Below are 12,812 nucleotides of genomic sequence, written 5' to 3'. Positions count from 1 at the left end.
GGCTCCATGCGGGGAGCCCGACGTGGGGCTTGATCCCGGGACCCCAGGATCACACCCTGGGCTGAAGGCAGGCACTAAACCGCTGAACCACCGGGGCTGCCCGCTTTTTGATTTCCAACCAGTGCCAAGTTTCTTTGAGGCACAAGCCGTCCTGTGGGCTGCGGACTATGGGGATCCGAGGTTCTCACCCCAGGGACAGTTCCACTGTCACCTGTGGCCTCAGAGCGAGCCAAATGGAACAAAAGCAGGCGAGCCCCATCCGTCCGGCACCAGGGTGCGTGACAGTGGGTCGGCGGGCAGGCCGGGGCATCCTGAGAGCCACGTTAGGGGGCTGCAGTGAACGGCAGGGGGGTGTAGAAGGTGCTAGAGCTAGTGGAGGCCTTCAGGCTGCCTGAAAGCAGAGATCCGTCCGTTTCCAGGGCTTTGGTTAGTGTGAACTGAGGGTATCGTGGCCTGGGTGGGACAGTTGACGGTGACGTGGAGGAAAAGTGTAAGCACCCTCAGTGGTTTCCCACCCAGCAAGCCTCAGGGTCTCGCGGCGGGGGGCAGTTAAGACAGCCTGTTGCTCCCCACCACCACCACCACCACCCCCCCCGCTGCCCGTGGTTTCTCATGGTTTATCGTTTTCAGGAGCCCTCACGTCTCCCATACCAACGATGATGCCGCCAGGCACCCCGCTGAGAGCCACGGATCTCAGCCGAGGTGCGGCTCTAACACTGCAAGTAGAAGGTTTCCAACCGCACCCCCAAGTGTGAACGGTCCTCGGAACTTAGGGAGCTGCAGAACTCCCTGGGTGCCCGGGGGGCTCAGTCGGGCAAGCCTTTCCTCCGGCCCATGATCCTGCGGTCCTGGGATCGAGCCCCATGTCAGGCTCCCCCAGGGCGTCTGCTTCTCCCTCTGCCCCCCACCCCGCTTACATTCTCTGTCTGAAATAAAATTGTAAAAAAAAAAAAAAAAAAAAAACCTTCCCCGTTGGGCCGCGCGTGGTGGGTAGGGGACGTCGTTGGTTGCATCCTCGGGCCGTCGATGAAGATAATCAGACGCGCAGGCCTGGTCCACGTCCTTCATCTGTGGGGTTCACTCCCTGTGCAGCACCCGCCTTCCGCCCACCCGGGTGGACCGACAGCTGCTGGTACTTTCCCGAAGCAACTTGAGGTTCTGGTTGAGGGAGCGTCTGGTGTAAAGGAGCAGAAAACAGGAAAAACGAGTCGGGCCCCTTACTGTTGTGAGGGCGAGTCAGCCCGGGGGTGGACCTCAGGCAGCCAGAAGTGGAGGTGGTGCCTCGAGGTTAGGGTGCTGCCGCTCTGCTGTCTGCCGGGCTCCCCCTCCTCGTGTCCGGCAGGAAGGGCTTTCTGTGGCCCTCTGGACGGTGGTGCTCCCCCGAGGCACCCGGGGACGAAGCCCGTATGCCTTTCAGGTGTCAAGTCCATGGAATCCACGGTGACCGTGTGTCAACAGCAGCCCTAACAACCTTGCCTGAAAGGCCGGGAAAGCTCTTCGGGTGGACCCGCCGGCAGCCCATTGGGGCGGGGGGAGCAAGGGCGAGCCGACCCCCCCCCCCCCACGGAATCATGGTGCCCGCACGGCGCCAGTACGCCCATGACCCAGGGGGCGTTTGTTGTGCCACAGGGAGTTTGTGCGGGGCGCCGGGGGCTCAGAATCGGGCGCCTGCTCTCAGCTCAGGGTGTGACCTGGGGTCCCGGGTTCAAGTCCTGCTTCGGGCTCCCCGCGTGGAGCCCGCCTCTCTCTCTGTCTGGGTCTCTGCCTCTCTCCCCATGTCTCTCATGAGTAAATAAGTAAAATCTTAAAAAGAAGAAAAAAGAAAGAGCTGGTCTTGGGAGTCACGGGGACCAGGGTTCCCACCCTCCCTCTGCCATGTCCCCTTCCACCGATGAATTTGGCCTTCGAAGCTCAGTTTCTCCGCTTGAGCGCAGGGATGATCCTCTGTCTCCCCCAGCCGGGGCGCCAACACGGTCAGGTTGTGTAGGCACGTGATCGCGACTCGGATGAACTTTCCCGTTCATTCTTGGAGGTGGGGGACTTGTCACACTGCCACCACCCGCAGATGCAGGTTGCTGATTTCTTTTTTCCCCTGTGTTGTGTCAACGGGGAATGAAGACGGGGAGGGAAGGAAAGTGGGAGTGGCTCCTTTTTGGTTAATCCCAAAGGACACATATTTGTGTGAAGACTAGCGTACTCTGCATCCTTCGTTTTGGGAGAGAGAAGGTTCTCTTTCTGCGTGACCTTAACCTACCTTAACCTTCTCGCGCCATCTGCGAGGTCACCAAGTCTGGGTGGGGGAGACGGTGGGGGAGGCTGCTCATAACCCAGTAGCTTAGGCCCTGAGATGGTGGAGACATACGGTTTGGTCACAGTGAGGAGGCCATGAGGACGGCCTCCTCCCAGAGGTTTAGCGCTGCCTTAGGCCCAGGGTGTGATCCTGGAGTCCCACGTCGGGCTCCCTGCAGGGAGCCTGCCTCTCCCTCTGCCTGTGTGTGTGTGTGTCTCTCTCTCTCTGTCTCTATCGAATAAATAAATAAAATCGTTAAAAATAAATTTCCTGCAGGTCCTAGAACTGTGGGTTTCGTTCGTTTGTTCGTGGTCAGGAACCTGAGCTGCACGTGGGCTGGCTGGGGACCGATGCCGTGACCCCACTGACGCTCGGAAATCCTGTGCTCGCACCAGGAAACAGGCTGAGGACGCCTTGTATAGGCCCCTGATCCCTGGGCAGATCCCACGGGGCTGCTGTCCCATGAACGCAGCAGGTTCTATGCTCACCTGGCGTGGGTACCACGAGAAAACTAGGATTTTAGCTTCTTTTGGGAAAAATGAAGCATAGTAAGGGGGAAAAAGTACCTTGCTCCTTGTTTTACAAACATATTTTGCCTACGCCTCTAGGTTCTTAAGGTCCTTTTAAGGACAAAGGCTGCTGCTTATTTATCTTTCAGTCTGGCTGGGGAATTGTTTTTTTTTTTTTAATCTGCAAGGCATCATAAGTTTGCATATCATTCTCAGGGTGGGGGGGCATGTTAATAATTAACCTTCCCTGCATTGTTTGAACTTCAGTATAGGTCCTGCCAAAGCAAGCACTGCCTTGGAATTTTCTGTGCATGTGCATAAAAAGGGTTTGAGAAACAGGGGCCCCCTGCTGGTGGGTGACCTTAGGGGTCAAGCTGTCCAGTTCTGCTGACTCTGGGAGCCAAAGGTCAGCTCAGAGCAGCTCATTCGATAAGATGCTCTGATACCCACAACACGGAAGTACGCCAGGAACAAATGAGGTCACTTTATGCAGCCAGCTCTGGGCTCCTGATACGGCCTGGCCTGCGCTGGGCTCTGGACACCCAGGGGGAGGCGGGGGCGGGGGGGGGGGGGGTTTGTAGCGGCAGCTTTTGCAAGACAGCCGTGTATGTATGTGCATATTTATTTATTTAGATTTTTTTTTTTTTAAATTTGAGAGAGCTCGTGCCTGCAGACCTGAGCAGGACGGGCAGAGGGAGAGGGAGAGAATCTCATCAAACTCCATGCTGAGTGCAGAGCCCGATGCAGGCCTCAGTCCCCAGACCCTGAGTCGGATGCTTCGCCAGCCGCACCCCCCAGGCACCCCTGAGCTGTGTATTGAAGTCGCATGCTCCCTTTTCCCAGGGGTAGGTCCGTGGAAAAGTTGTCGAGCTCCCTGAGTCATTGCTTCCTCATTTCTTTTTTTTTTTTTTTTAAGATTTTATTTACTTATTTATCAGAGACACACAGAGAGAGGCAGAGAGACATAGGCAGAGGGAGAAGCAGGCTACCTGCGAGGTGCCCGATGTGGGACTCGATCCCGGGACCCCAGGGTCATGCCCTGGGTCAAAGGTAGATGCTCAACCACTGAGCCCCCCGGGTGTCCCAGCTTCCTCATTTCTAAGAGGAGAATAACAGTATCTGCCTGTGAGGTGCCGACGGAGTGATCTGTGGTTTCATCGTTGGGCACATTGTAAGCAGGCGGGGAGTTGTGGCTTTCAGAGCAGTCCCCTGCCCCCCTGAAGTGAGAGACGCGGGTGCAGGCCGTTATCCTGGATGTGAACCATGGCTTTGCAGGCCTCGGTGCTCCGGTGGGAGGTTTGTGCACAGGTGCCCAGCGAGATAGGAAGACAGTGGGTGCCTCACGCAGCAGAGGCGTGTGCGTAAGTCCCCCAGGGGGTGTTGGCACTGCCACTGCTTGGTAGTGAGCTGGGACTGGACGCCCAAGTACGGATTCGCTAGCAAAGGAGGGGCACAGGGCAGTAGGGAGTCTGCAGGGACGCCCGGGCATCTGTTTTGCAAGGTTTGGATTTGGGATTTGCTGCAGTCAGTGGAGCTAGGTAGCTCTTGAGTTCAAGTTGCGATGAGGAAAAATGTGGACGAATATTATTAAATGGGTTTTTTAAGCAAAAGAGTCTTCTTAAATTCCGTTGAAGTGTCCAGAATAAAAATAGGCCTTTGACTTGGCGGAGCATTTGCTGGTGAAGCTTGGCAATGGTGTGGAGTCTGTGGGAATTCAGTGGGAGCCAAGAGTGGGTCCCTCCCGTCTGTCCCCGCTGTGATGACATCCCAGCACACTCCCTCGCAGCCCACCCATTGCAGCCAAGCTCCACTCTCAGAAGGAATCGGTCCCAGTGCTCTCTGGCTTGAGGGACTCCATAAAGGACGCATCGTGTACTTCACATGCTGGGTCAACAAACATCTCGGTACGTGTTCCTGCGACGGTAGGAAAGGAGCAGGGCGTGTTCCCGAGCGATGCTTGTCGGAAAACCAGGCGTAGAGTGTGCGTGGTGCAGTGCGTGTTGATGCGGAACCTCACCGTGAGGATTTAATAGCAAAATAATCCCAATAGGAGTCTGCTTTCACTTTCAAATACTTAAAAGTCTTTGTGCAGACCCACTGGCTCAGATTTTGGAATCCCGCATCTTCTGAATTTTCACTGTGCCCACTGAGGTCCTGTGCTAAGTACAATATCATCGCATTGGACTGTAAAAAGAGCTTTCTGACGGAGTAGGTAGCTGGGCATCCGCCCGCCACGAATTTTTAGTTGTTGTCTAATTCCCGTATAGGGTTATATTAGTTTCAGGGGTACCACTTAATGATTCGGCAACTCTATATACATTACTCGGTGCTCACATCATAAGTAAAGCCACCCAACAACATTATTACGATCTAATTGTATTTTCTGTGCCGAACTTTCCATCTTCGTGACTTATTTTGTAACTGGAAGTGTGGCACCTCTTAATCCCCTTTATTTCACTTATTCTCCCCACCCACCCAGTCCCCTCTAGCAACCACAAGTTTGTTCCCTGTATTGAAGAGTCTGGTGTTGGGACGCCTTGGTGGCTCAGCGGTTGAGCATCTGCCTTTGGCCCAGGTCATGATCCTGGAGACCCGGGATCAAGTCCCACATCGGGCTCCCTGCATGGAGCCTGCTTCTCCCTCTTCCTGTGTCTCTGCCCCCTGCCCCGCCCCCCCGTCTCTCATGAGTAAATAAATAAAATCTTAAAAAAAAAAAAAGAAGAGTCTGGTGTTTTTGGTCTCCTTTTTTTTTTGTTTGTTTGTTCCTTGGTTTTACTTCTTAAATTTGATATATGAGTGAAGTCATATGGTATTTGTGATATGGTATGGTCTCTCTCTCTCTGATTTATTTGACCTAGCTAGACTAATATGACTAGCATGATGCCCTCTAGGCCCATTCATGTTGTTGCAAATGGCCAGATCTCATTCTTTTTTTGTGGCTGAGTGATATTATTCTGTTGGATATATATATAGCTTCTATTTTATTTATTTATTTATTTATTTATTTATTTATTTATTTATTTATTTATTTAATTCATGAGAGTCACAGAGAGAGAGGCAGAGGCACAGGCAGAGGGAGAAGCAGGCTCCCCATGGGAAGCCCAATGCGGGACTCAATCCCAGGACCCCAGGATCACACCCTGAGCCAAAGGCAGACGCTCAACTGCTGAGCCCCCCAAGCGTCCCCCACATCTTCTTTAATCCATTCATCTATCAGCTGACACTTGGGTTGCTTCCATATCTTGGCTATTGTAAATAATGCTGTAGTAAACAGGTGCATATATCTTTTCAAATTAGTGTTTTTGTTTTCCTTGGGCAAATAGCCAATAGTAGAATGACTGGATCATAAGGCTTTTTGAAAATTCTGTGAGGAACCCCCATATGTTTTCCATAACAGCTGTACCAATTTGCGTTCTCTTCAGCAGTGCACAAGGGTTCCTTTTTCTCATCCTTACCAATTTCTTGTCGTCTTGGTTTTTTTTATTTATTGTTGTTATTTTATTATTTCTTTTTGATTTTCACCATTCTGGCAGGTGTAAGGTAATACCTCATTGTGGTTTTGATTTGGATTTCCCAATGAACAGTGATATTGAGCATCTTTTCCCATCTCTTGCCCATCTGTTTATCTTCTTTGGGAAAATGTCTATCAGGTCCTCTGCCCATTTTTAATCAGATTATTTGGTTTTTCTTGAGATTATTTTTTGGATGTTACTCCCTAATCAGACGTATCATTTGCAGATGCCGTCTCCCATTCAGTAGGTTGCCTTTTGGTTTTGTTGATAGTTTCCTTTGCTGTGCAAAAGTTTTTTTATTTTGGGATAGTCCCAGTAGTCTTGTTTTTGCTTTTGTTTGCCTTGCTTCAGGAGACACGTCTAGAAAAATGTTTCTGTAGCTGATGTCAAAGAGATTACTGCCTGTGCGTTCTTCTAGGAGTTTTATGGTATCCGGTCTCACAGTGAGATCTTTAAGCCTTTTTGAGTTTATTTTTGTGTATGGTGTAAGAAAGCAGTCCAGTTTCATTCTTTGGATCATAGCTACCCAGTTTTCCCAGCCCTGTTTGTTGAAGGGGGACTGTCTTTGTCTTGTAGATTGACCATATAAGTGTGGGTTTATTTCTGGGCTCTCTCATCTGTTCTGTTCTACATGTCTTTTTTTTTTTTTTTAAGATTTTATTTATTTATTCATGAGAGACAGAGAGAGAGAGAGAGAGGCAGAGACACAGGCAGAGGGAGAAGCAGGCTCCATGTAGGGAGCCTGACGTGGGACTCAATCCTGGGTCTCCAGGATCCCACCCTGGGCTGAAGGCGGCGCTAAACTGCTGAGCCACCCGGGCTGCCCTACGTGTCTGTTTTTATGCCAGTACCATACTGTTCTGATTACTTAAGCTTTTTTTTTCTGGATCTTGAAATCCAGAGTCATGATTCCTCCAGTTTTGTTCTTTCTCAAGATTGCTTTGGCTGTTTTGGAGTCTTGGTGCCTCTATACCAGTTTCAGTATTATTCTAGTTCTACGAACAATGCTGTTGATATTTCTATAGGGATCACATTACATCTGTAGATGCCCTTGGGTTGTATGGACATTGTAACAATAGTAGTTCTTCCAATCCATGATCATGAAATATCTTTCCATTTGTTTTTGTCATCTTCAGTTTCTTTCATCAGTTTTTTATGGTTTTTGTAGTATGGCTGTTTCACCTCTTTGATTAAGTTTATTCCTAAGTATTTTATTCCTTTCGGTGCAATTATAAATGGGATTGTTTTCTTAATTTCTCTTTCTGCTGCTTCATTATTCGTGTATAGAAAGGCAAAAGATGTCTATGATGATTTTGTATCCTGTGACTTTACTAAGTTCATTTATCAGTTCTAGTAGTTTTTGGTGGTCTTTAGAATTTTCTATATATAGTATTTTGTCATCTGCAGATAGTGAAAATTTACTTCTACCAAGTTGAATGTCTTTTATTTGTTTTTCTTGTCTGCTGCAGCTAGGACTTCCAGTACTATGTTGAATAAACATGGTAGTGTCCTTATTTCTTGAATAAAAGAGATGGAGGCTTTCTAGAACTCGTAGTTGGCAGATGTAGAGTGAACCCAGGTAATCTCATGTCATTGTTTTCATTACCAAGCTAAACCAGTAACTTCCTTCTTATTTTTGAAAAGTTGTTCTTTTCCACAGAAATATTTTTTGTGGAGTTATTTTTAATTTTTTCCCTACACCTTACTTCTGCTGCTTTGCAACAACTCAGTGACTTATCTGGCCTTAGCAAGGTTTTTTTCGTAATCATTTGCAGAGTAATATCTAATAACATAAACATTATTAGGTGAAATTGAAAGTGTTGGATCTACCACATGAAATCTAACAGTTAATGTTGGGAATCTAGGGGTGCCTGACTGTCTCAGTCAGAAGAGCATGGGCTCTTGATCTCAGGGTTGTGAGTTTGAGCCCCGTGTTGGGTACAGAGATTACTAAAAAAATAAACTTTAAAAAAAAATGTGGGGAATCTAATTGGCTATGCTTGTGATATTTAAGATTTTCTACCAAAGGTTCTTTGGGAAGTCTTTCATGTTAGCAATGCGTTCTCTCTAGTGTATAATACCTCTCAGGACAAAATCACTTACATATCAGAGTGGAATAGGAAGGAAAACAGAGAGGGCAGACGATAGTATTGTGACTTCACTGTGTAGGCTATTAGGAACAGAGCCATTGAGAACGCATGTTAAGGGAGAATAAACAAACGTCTTGCTAAAGAACTATAGCAGAAATGAGTTTGAGCGTCTTAAGTTCTGTGATTTTTAACATTCCATGTGTAGTGTGGCTGGATTAAGAACTAGTGTCTTTTGTCCTAGATGAGTTGTTTTCTGAGTGTGGTGCCCAGACTGCAGCATAAGCATTACGCGAGAACTTGTTAGAAATGAAAATTCGTGGGGCGCCTGGGTGGCTCAGCGGTTGAGCATCTCCCTTTGGCCCAGGAGGTGATCCCAGGGTCCTGGGATCAAGTCCTGCATCTGGCTTTCCGCAGGGAGCCTGCTTCTTTCCCTCTGCCTGTGTCTCTGCCTTTCTCTCTGTGTCTCTCATGAATAAATAAATAAAATCTTTAAAAAAATAATACTGATTTGACTGTTAATTCTAACAGTAACAGGACAGGTTAACAGTATTTAATGAGCCCAATAACTATTAGGTAATTCTCTATATATTTTTCTTCCATTTCTTTGCCCTTTAAGTTACAGGCTCAATAATAATTGTGTCTCTCGGGACTGTTTCTTTAGGTTAAAAACGTTTCTGCAGGCACACAAGACATGCCTCCTCCCCCTTCTGATTATGTGGAGAGAGTGGACAGTCCCACGGCGTACTCTTCCAATGGTAAAGTGAATGACAAGCGGTTGTATCCAGAGTCTTCCTATAAATCAACACCGTAAGTAGCATCTTCCTTCTTCAGATAGAATGAGTCTTAAAAAAAAAAAAAAAAACGAGTATTTCCATATGTTGATAAATCTGTTCCTGTTTACCATTTACTTTAAAAATATATATTTTTTAACATTTTCCAAAGGCTGGAGCCTGATCTTTGGCATATTTGGTGGAGACTTAGAAGATGAGGAGGGTGGGACTGTCAGCTGGTGGGATCTTCTTCCCCTTCTAAGCTGAAAGTGATTCTTTTCTCTTGCTGGTTTAATAGGAAAGGGGTACATTAGATTTTTTCTGCTCTAGAAAAGTTCTCTTTCCCATTGCTGGTTTTGAGGTTGAGGTGAGAGTGAAGGACATTACTGATACAAAGCAGGGCTGTGTGCGGTTTTGTCTCTCCTTGCCTGTAACTAGTAGATCTCATTAATGGAACAGAAAGATTGCTGGTTGATCCACCCCTAGCCGCATACATTTTTGTGTAACTAGAAGCTTTGTTTGAATTCAGGAATTCTGAGATCTCACCTGCTGAGCTAGGTTCTTCACATTGCTGAAGGAAGTGAAACTGATAAAGCCTCTAGGTGTAGATTTACAAGTAGTGTGAATAATCTTACAGTGAGTTTCTGGCCTGCAGTGGGTGCCATTATGATTATTGAAATGGTGTCCCCATTGTGTTTTTTTTTTTTTTTTTAAGATTTTATTTATTTATTCATTCATGAGAAACACACACACACACACAGAGAGAGAGAGAGAGAGAGATAGGCAGAGACACAGGCAGAGGGAGAAGCAGGCTCCATGCAGGGAGCCCGAAATGGGACTCGATCCCAGGTCCCCAGGATCAGGCCCTGGGCTGAAGGCAGTGCTAAGCCACTGAGCCACCTGGGCTCAAAAATTTCATTTTTAAGTAATACCTATACCCGCCATGGGGCTCCAAGTCATAACTGTGAGATCAAGAGTTGTATGTTCCATCAACTGAGCCAGGCAGCCATCTCATATATAATTCTTGAACTCCAAATTCATTTGTAGACCAAAAGTAAAAAATAAATGTTCCTTATAACTGCTTTGGTTGTTTCAAGGTAAAGGTGTATCTGCTGGAAAACTGTGTTGCTTCAAAGTTTTATCTCCAACTCCTACCCTCCCTTCCCTCCCCTCCCATTTAGTGGTCCAGTTTATATAGAGATCCACCCTGAGTGCACAGTAGTTTGGGCACCTGGAACCCCTTAAGAGGACACCAGCAGCTAACTTAATTATGGAATCAGTTTGAGACAATAGATTTTATTATTACCCTGGAATGGAATTTGGAAACAGATGACAGTATATTTGGTTTTGATCTTCAGGCTTGACTTTGCTGTTGCTTTTTTTCTTTCATTGTTTTCTTTCTTTCTTTTTTTTTTTTGTAAGATTTTATTTATTTATTCATGAGAGACACAGAGAGAGGCAGAGACACAGGCAGAGGGAGAAGCAGCCTCCACGCAGGGAGCCCAATGTGGGACTGGATCCTGGGTCTCCAGGATCACACCCTGGGCTCCAGGCGGCACTAAACCACTGAGCCACCCGGGCATCCCTTGCTGTTGGTTTCAGTTGTGAATGGTTTCGAGGAAGAACTTTTTCTCTCTCTGTTCTTCTGATTGGATTTTGACAAAAATGCAGAGCCCTTGAGGCTGTTAGAGGCAAAGGTATACATAGTAGAAGCACAATCCTTGTAAAAGTTTAAAGGTATGATTTGCACAACTTCCGTGCATACATAATACATATTTATTTATTTTTTTTTTTAAATTTTTTATTTATTTATGATAGTCACAGAGAGAGAGAGAGAGGCAGAGACACAGGCAGAGGGAGAAGCAGGCTCCATGCACCGGGAGCCTGACGTGGGATTCGATCCTGGGTCTCCAGGATCGCGCCCCGGGCCAAAGGCAGGCGCTAAACCGCTGCGCCACCCAGGGATCCCAATACATATTTATAATGCATCTTGTCATCAGCCGTGCCTCCAAACTAATTGTAAAGCCTGAGTGACATAGCATTCTACATGTCTCTTTTCATGAAAACCTAGATATTTTCACAAATTCATTTTGAACAATTTAAAAATCTTATTCTTGAATAAGCCAGTACATTTGTAACATAAAATTTATTTATTTATTTATTTATTTATTTATTTATTTATTTATTTATTTATTTTGTACCATAAAATTTAAAAGAGAGGGGATCCCTGGGTGGCTCAGCGGTTTAGTGCCTGCCTTTGGCCCAGGGCGCGATCCTGGAGCCCCGGGATTGAGTCCAGCGTTGCCCCCCCGCCCGCCCGGTATGGAGCCTGCTGCTTCTCCCTCTTCCTGTGTCTCTGCCTCTCTCTCTGTATGTCTATCATGAATAAATAAATAAATCCTTATTTATTAAAAATAAGTAAATAAAAATAAATCTTTATTTATTAAAAATTTATTTAAAAAAATAAAAATAAAAGAGGGCAGCCCGGGTGGCCCAGCGGTTTAGCACTGCCTTTGGCCCGGGGCCTGATCCTGGAGACCCGGGATCGAGTCCAATGTCAGGCTCCTTGCATGGTGCCTGCTTCTCCCTCTGTTTGTGTCTCTGTTTCTCTCTCTCCTCTCTGTGTATTCTCAGAAATAAATAAATCTTTTGAAAATAAATAAATAATAAAATTTAAAAGAGACAAAGGGATAGCTTTTGTCCCCAGCTACCAAGATTCCTATTCCTAGAGGCAGCTGGCTTACCACTTTTTTTTTTTTTTCAAGTATGGGGGTTGAAATTACAAATCTGAGATCAAAACCTGAGCTGATATCAAGAGTCAGACGCTTAACCGACTGAGCCACCCAGGCGCCCACCAATTTCTTTTATAACTTTCCAGGGTGCCTAAATGGCTCAGTCAGTTAAGCGTCTGCCTTTAGCTCAGATTGTGATCCCTCTTCCTTTCTATCTGTCTGTCTCTCAGGAATAAATAAAGTCCTTAAAAAAACTACCTTCCAGAAGTTATTTTTCAATACTTATGCTGGCCAAAATGTACATTTGTTATATCTTCCTTTAAGAAATACTAGCACATTAAATGCATTATTAGCACTATGTCTTTGAGATTGTGCATATTAAGATACAAGAAGTTTAAGGATCTGTTTTATAGCTGCATGATATTCCGGCAAATGGATATTCTGTAACCTTTGGGTCTCTTACTGATGCATACTTTTACCAATGGTTTGATATTACACTTCGCTGTAGAGAGTAAACTTGTGCATTTATCACTTTATATGTGTGTGAATATATCTGGAGGAAAAAAAAGCTTTTTTAGATTTTATGTATTTATTCCTGAGAGACACACAGAGCCAGAGACACAGGCAGAGGTAGAAGCAGGCACCCTGCAGGGACACTGATGTGGGACTCGATCCCAGGACCCGGAGTCACACCCTGAGCCAAAGGCAGACACTCAACCGCTGAGCCACCCAAGTGCCCCTGGAGGACAAATATTTACAACAGAAGTGCTAAACTGAAGGAAGTTTCCTATTTCAATATGAAAGTGTACTCAAAAAAAAAAAAAAAAGCATACTCAAATTGTAGCCCCCTAAGGGGTATACCAATTTGTATTCCCAGCCTACACCTCAGAACTTTCTTGAAGGTCTGGA

General features: G+C 46.4%; 1 protein-coding gene across 3 annotated transcripts in view; it reads left to right on the top strand.

The window, feature by feature from the left end:
* OCLN (occludin) overlaps positions 1 to 12,812 on the top strand; it is a 55,551-nt gene that overhangs the window by 27,207 nt on the left and 15,532 nt on the right. For all 3 annotated transcript variants that reach the window (XM_072745385.1, XM_072745384.1, XM_072745383.1), the window contains exon 5: positions 9,063 to 9,208. In XM_072745385.1, the coding sequence (XP_072601486.1) occupies positions 9,063 to 9,208 (146 nt within the window). The remainder of the gene's footprint in view (positions 1 to 9,062; positions 9,209 to 12,812) is intronic.

Source organism: Vulpes vulpes, unplaced genomic scaffold (genome assembly GCF_048418805.1).
Source record: "Vulpes vulpes isolate BD-2025 unplaced genomic scaffold, VulVul3 u000000652, whole genome shotgun sequence".
Lineage (NCBI taxonomy): Eukaryota > Metazoa > Chordata > Mammalia > Carnivora > Canidae > Vulpes > Vulpes vulpes.
Note: the sequence above shows the minus strand (reverse complement) of the source record. Positions and strands in the feature narration are given on the sequence as shown.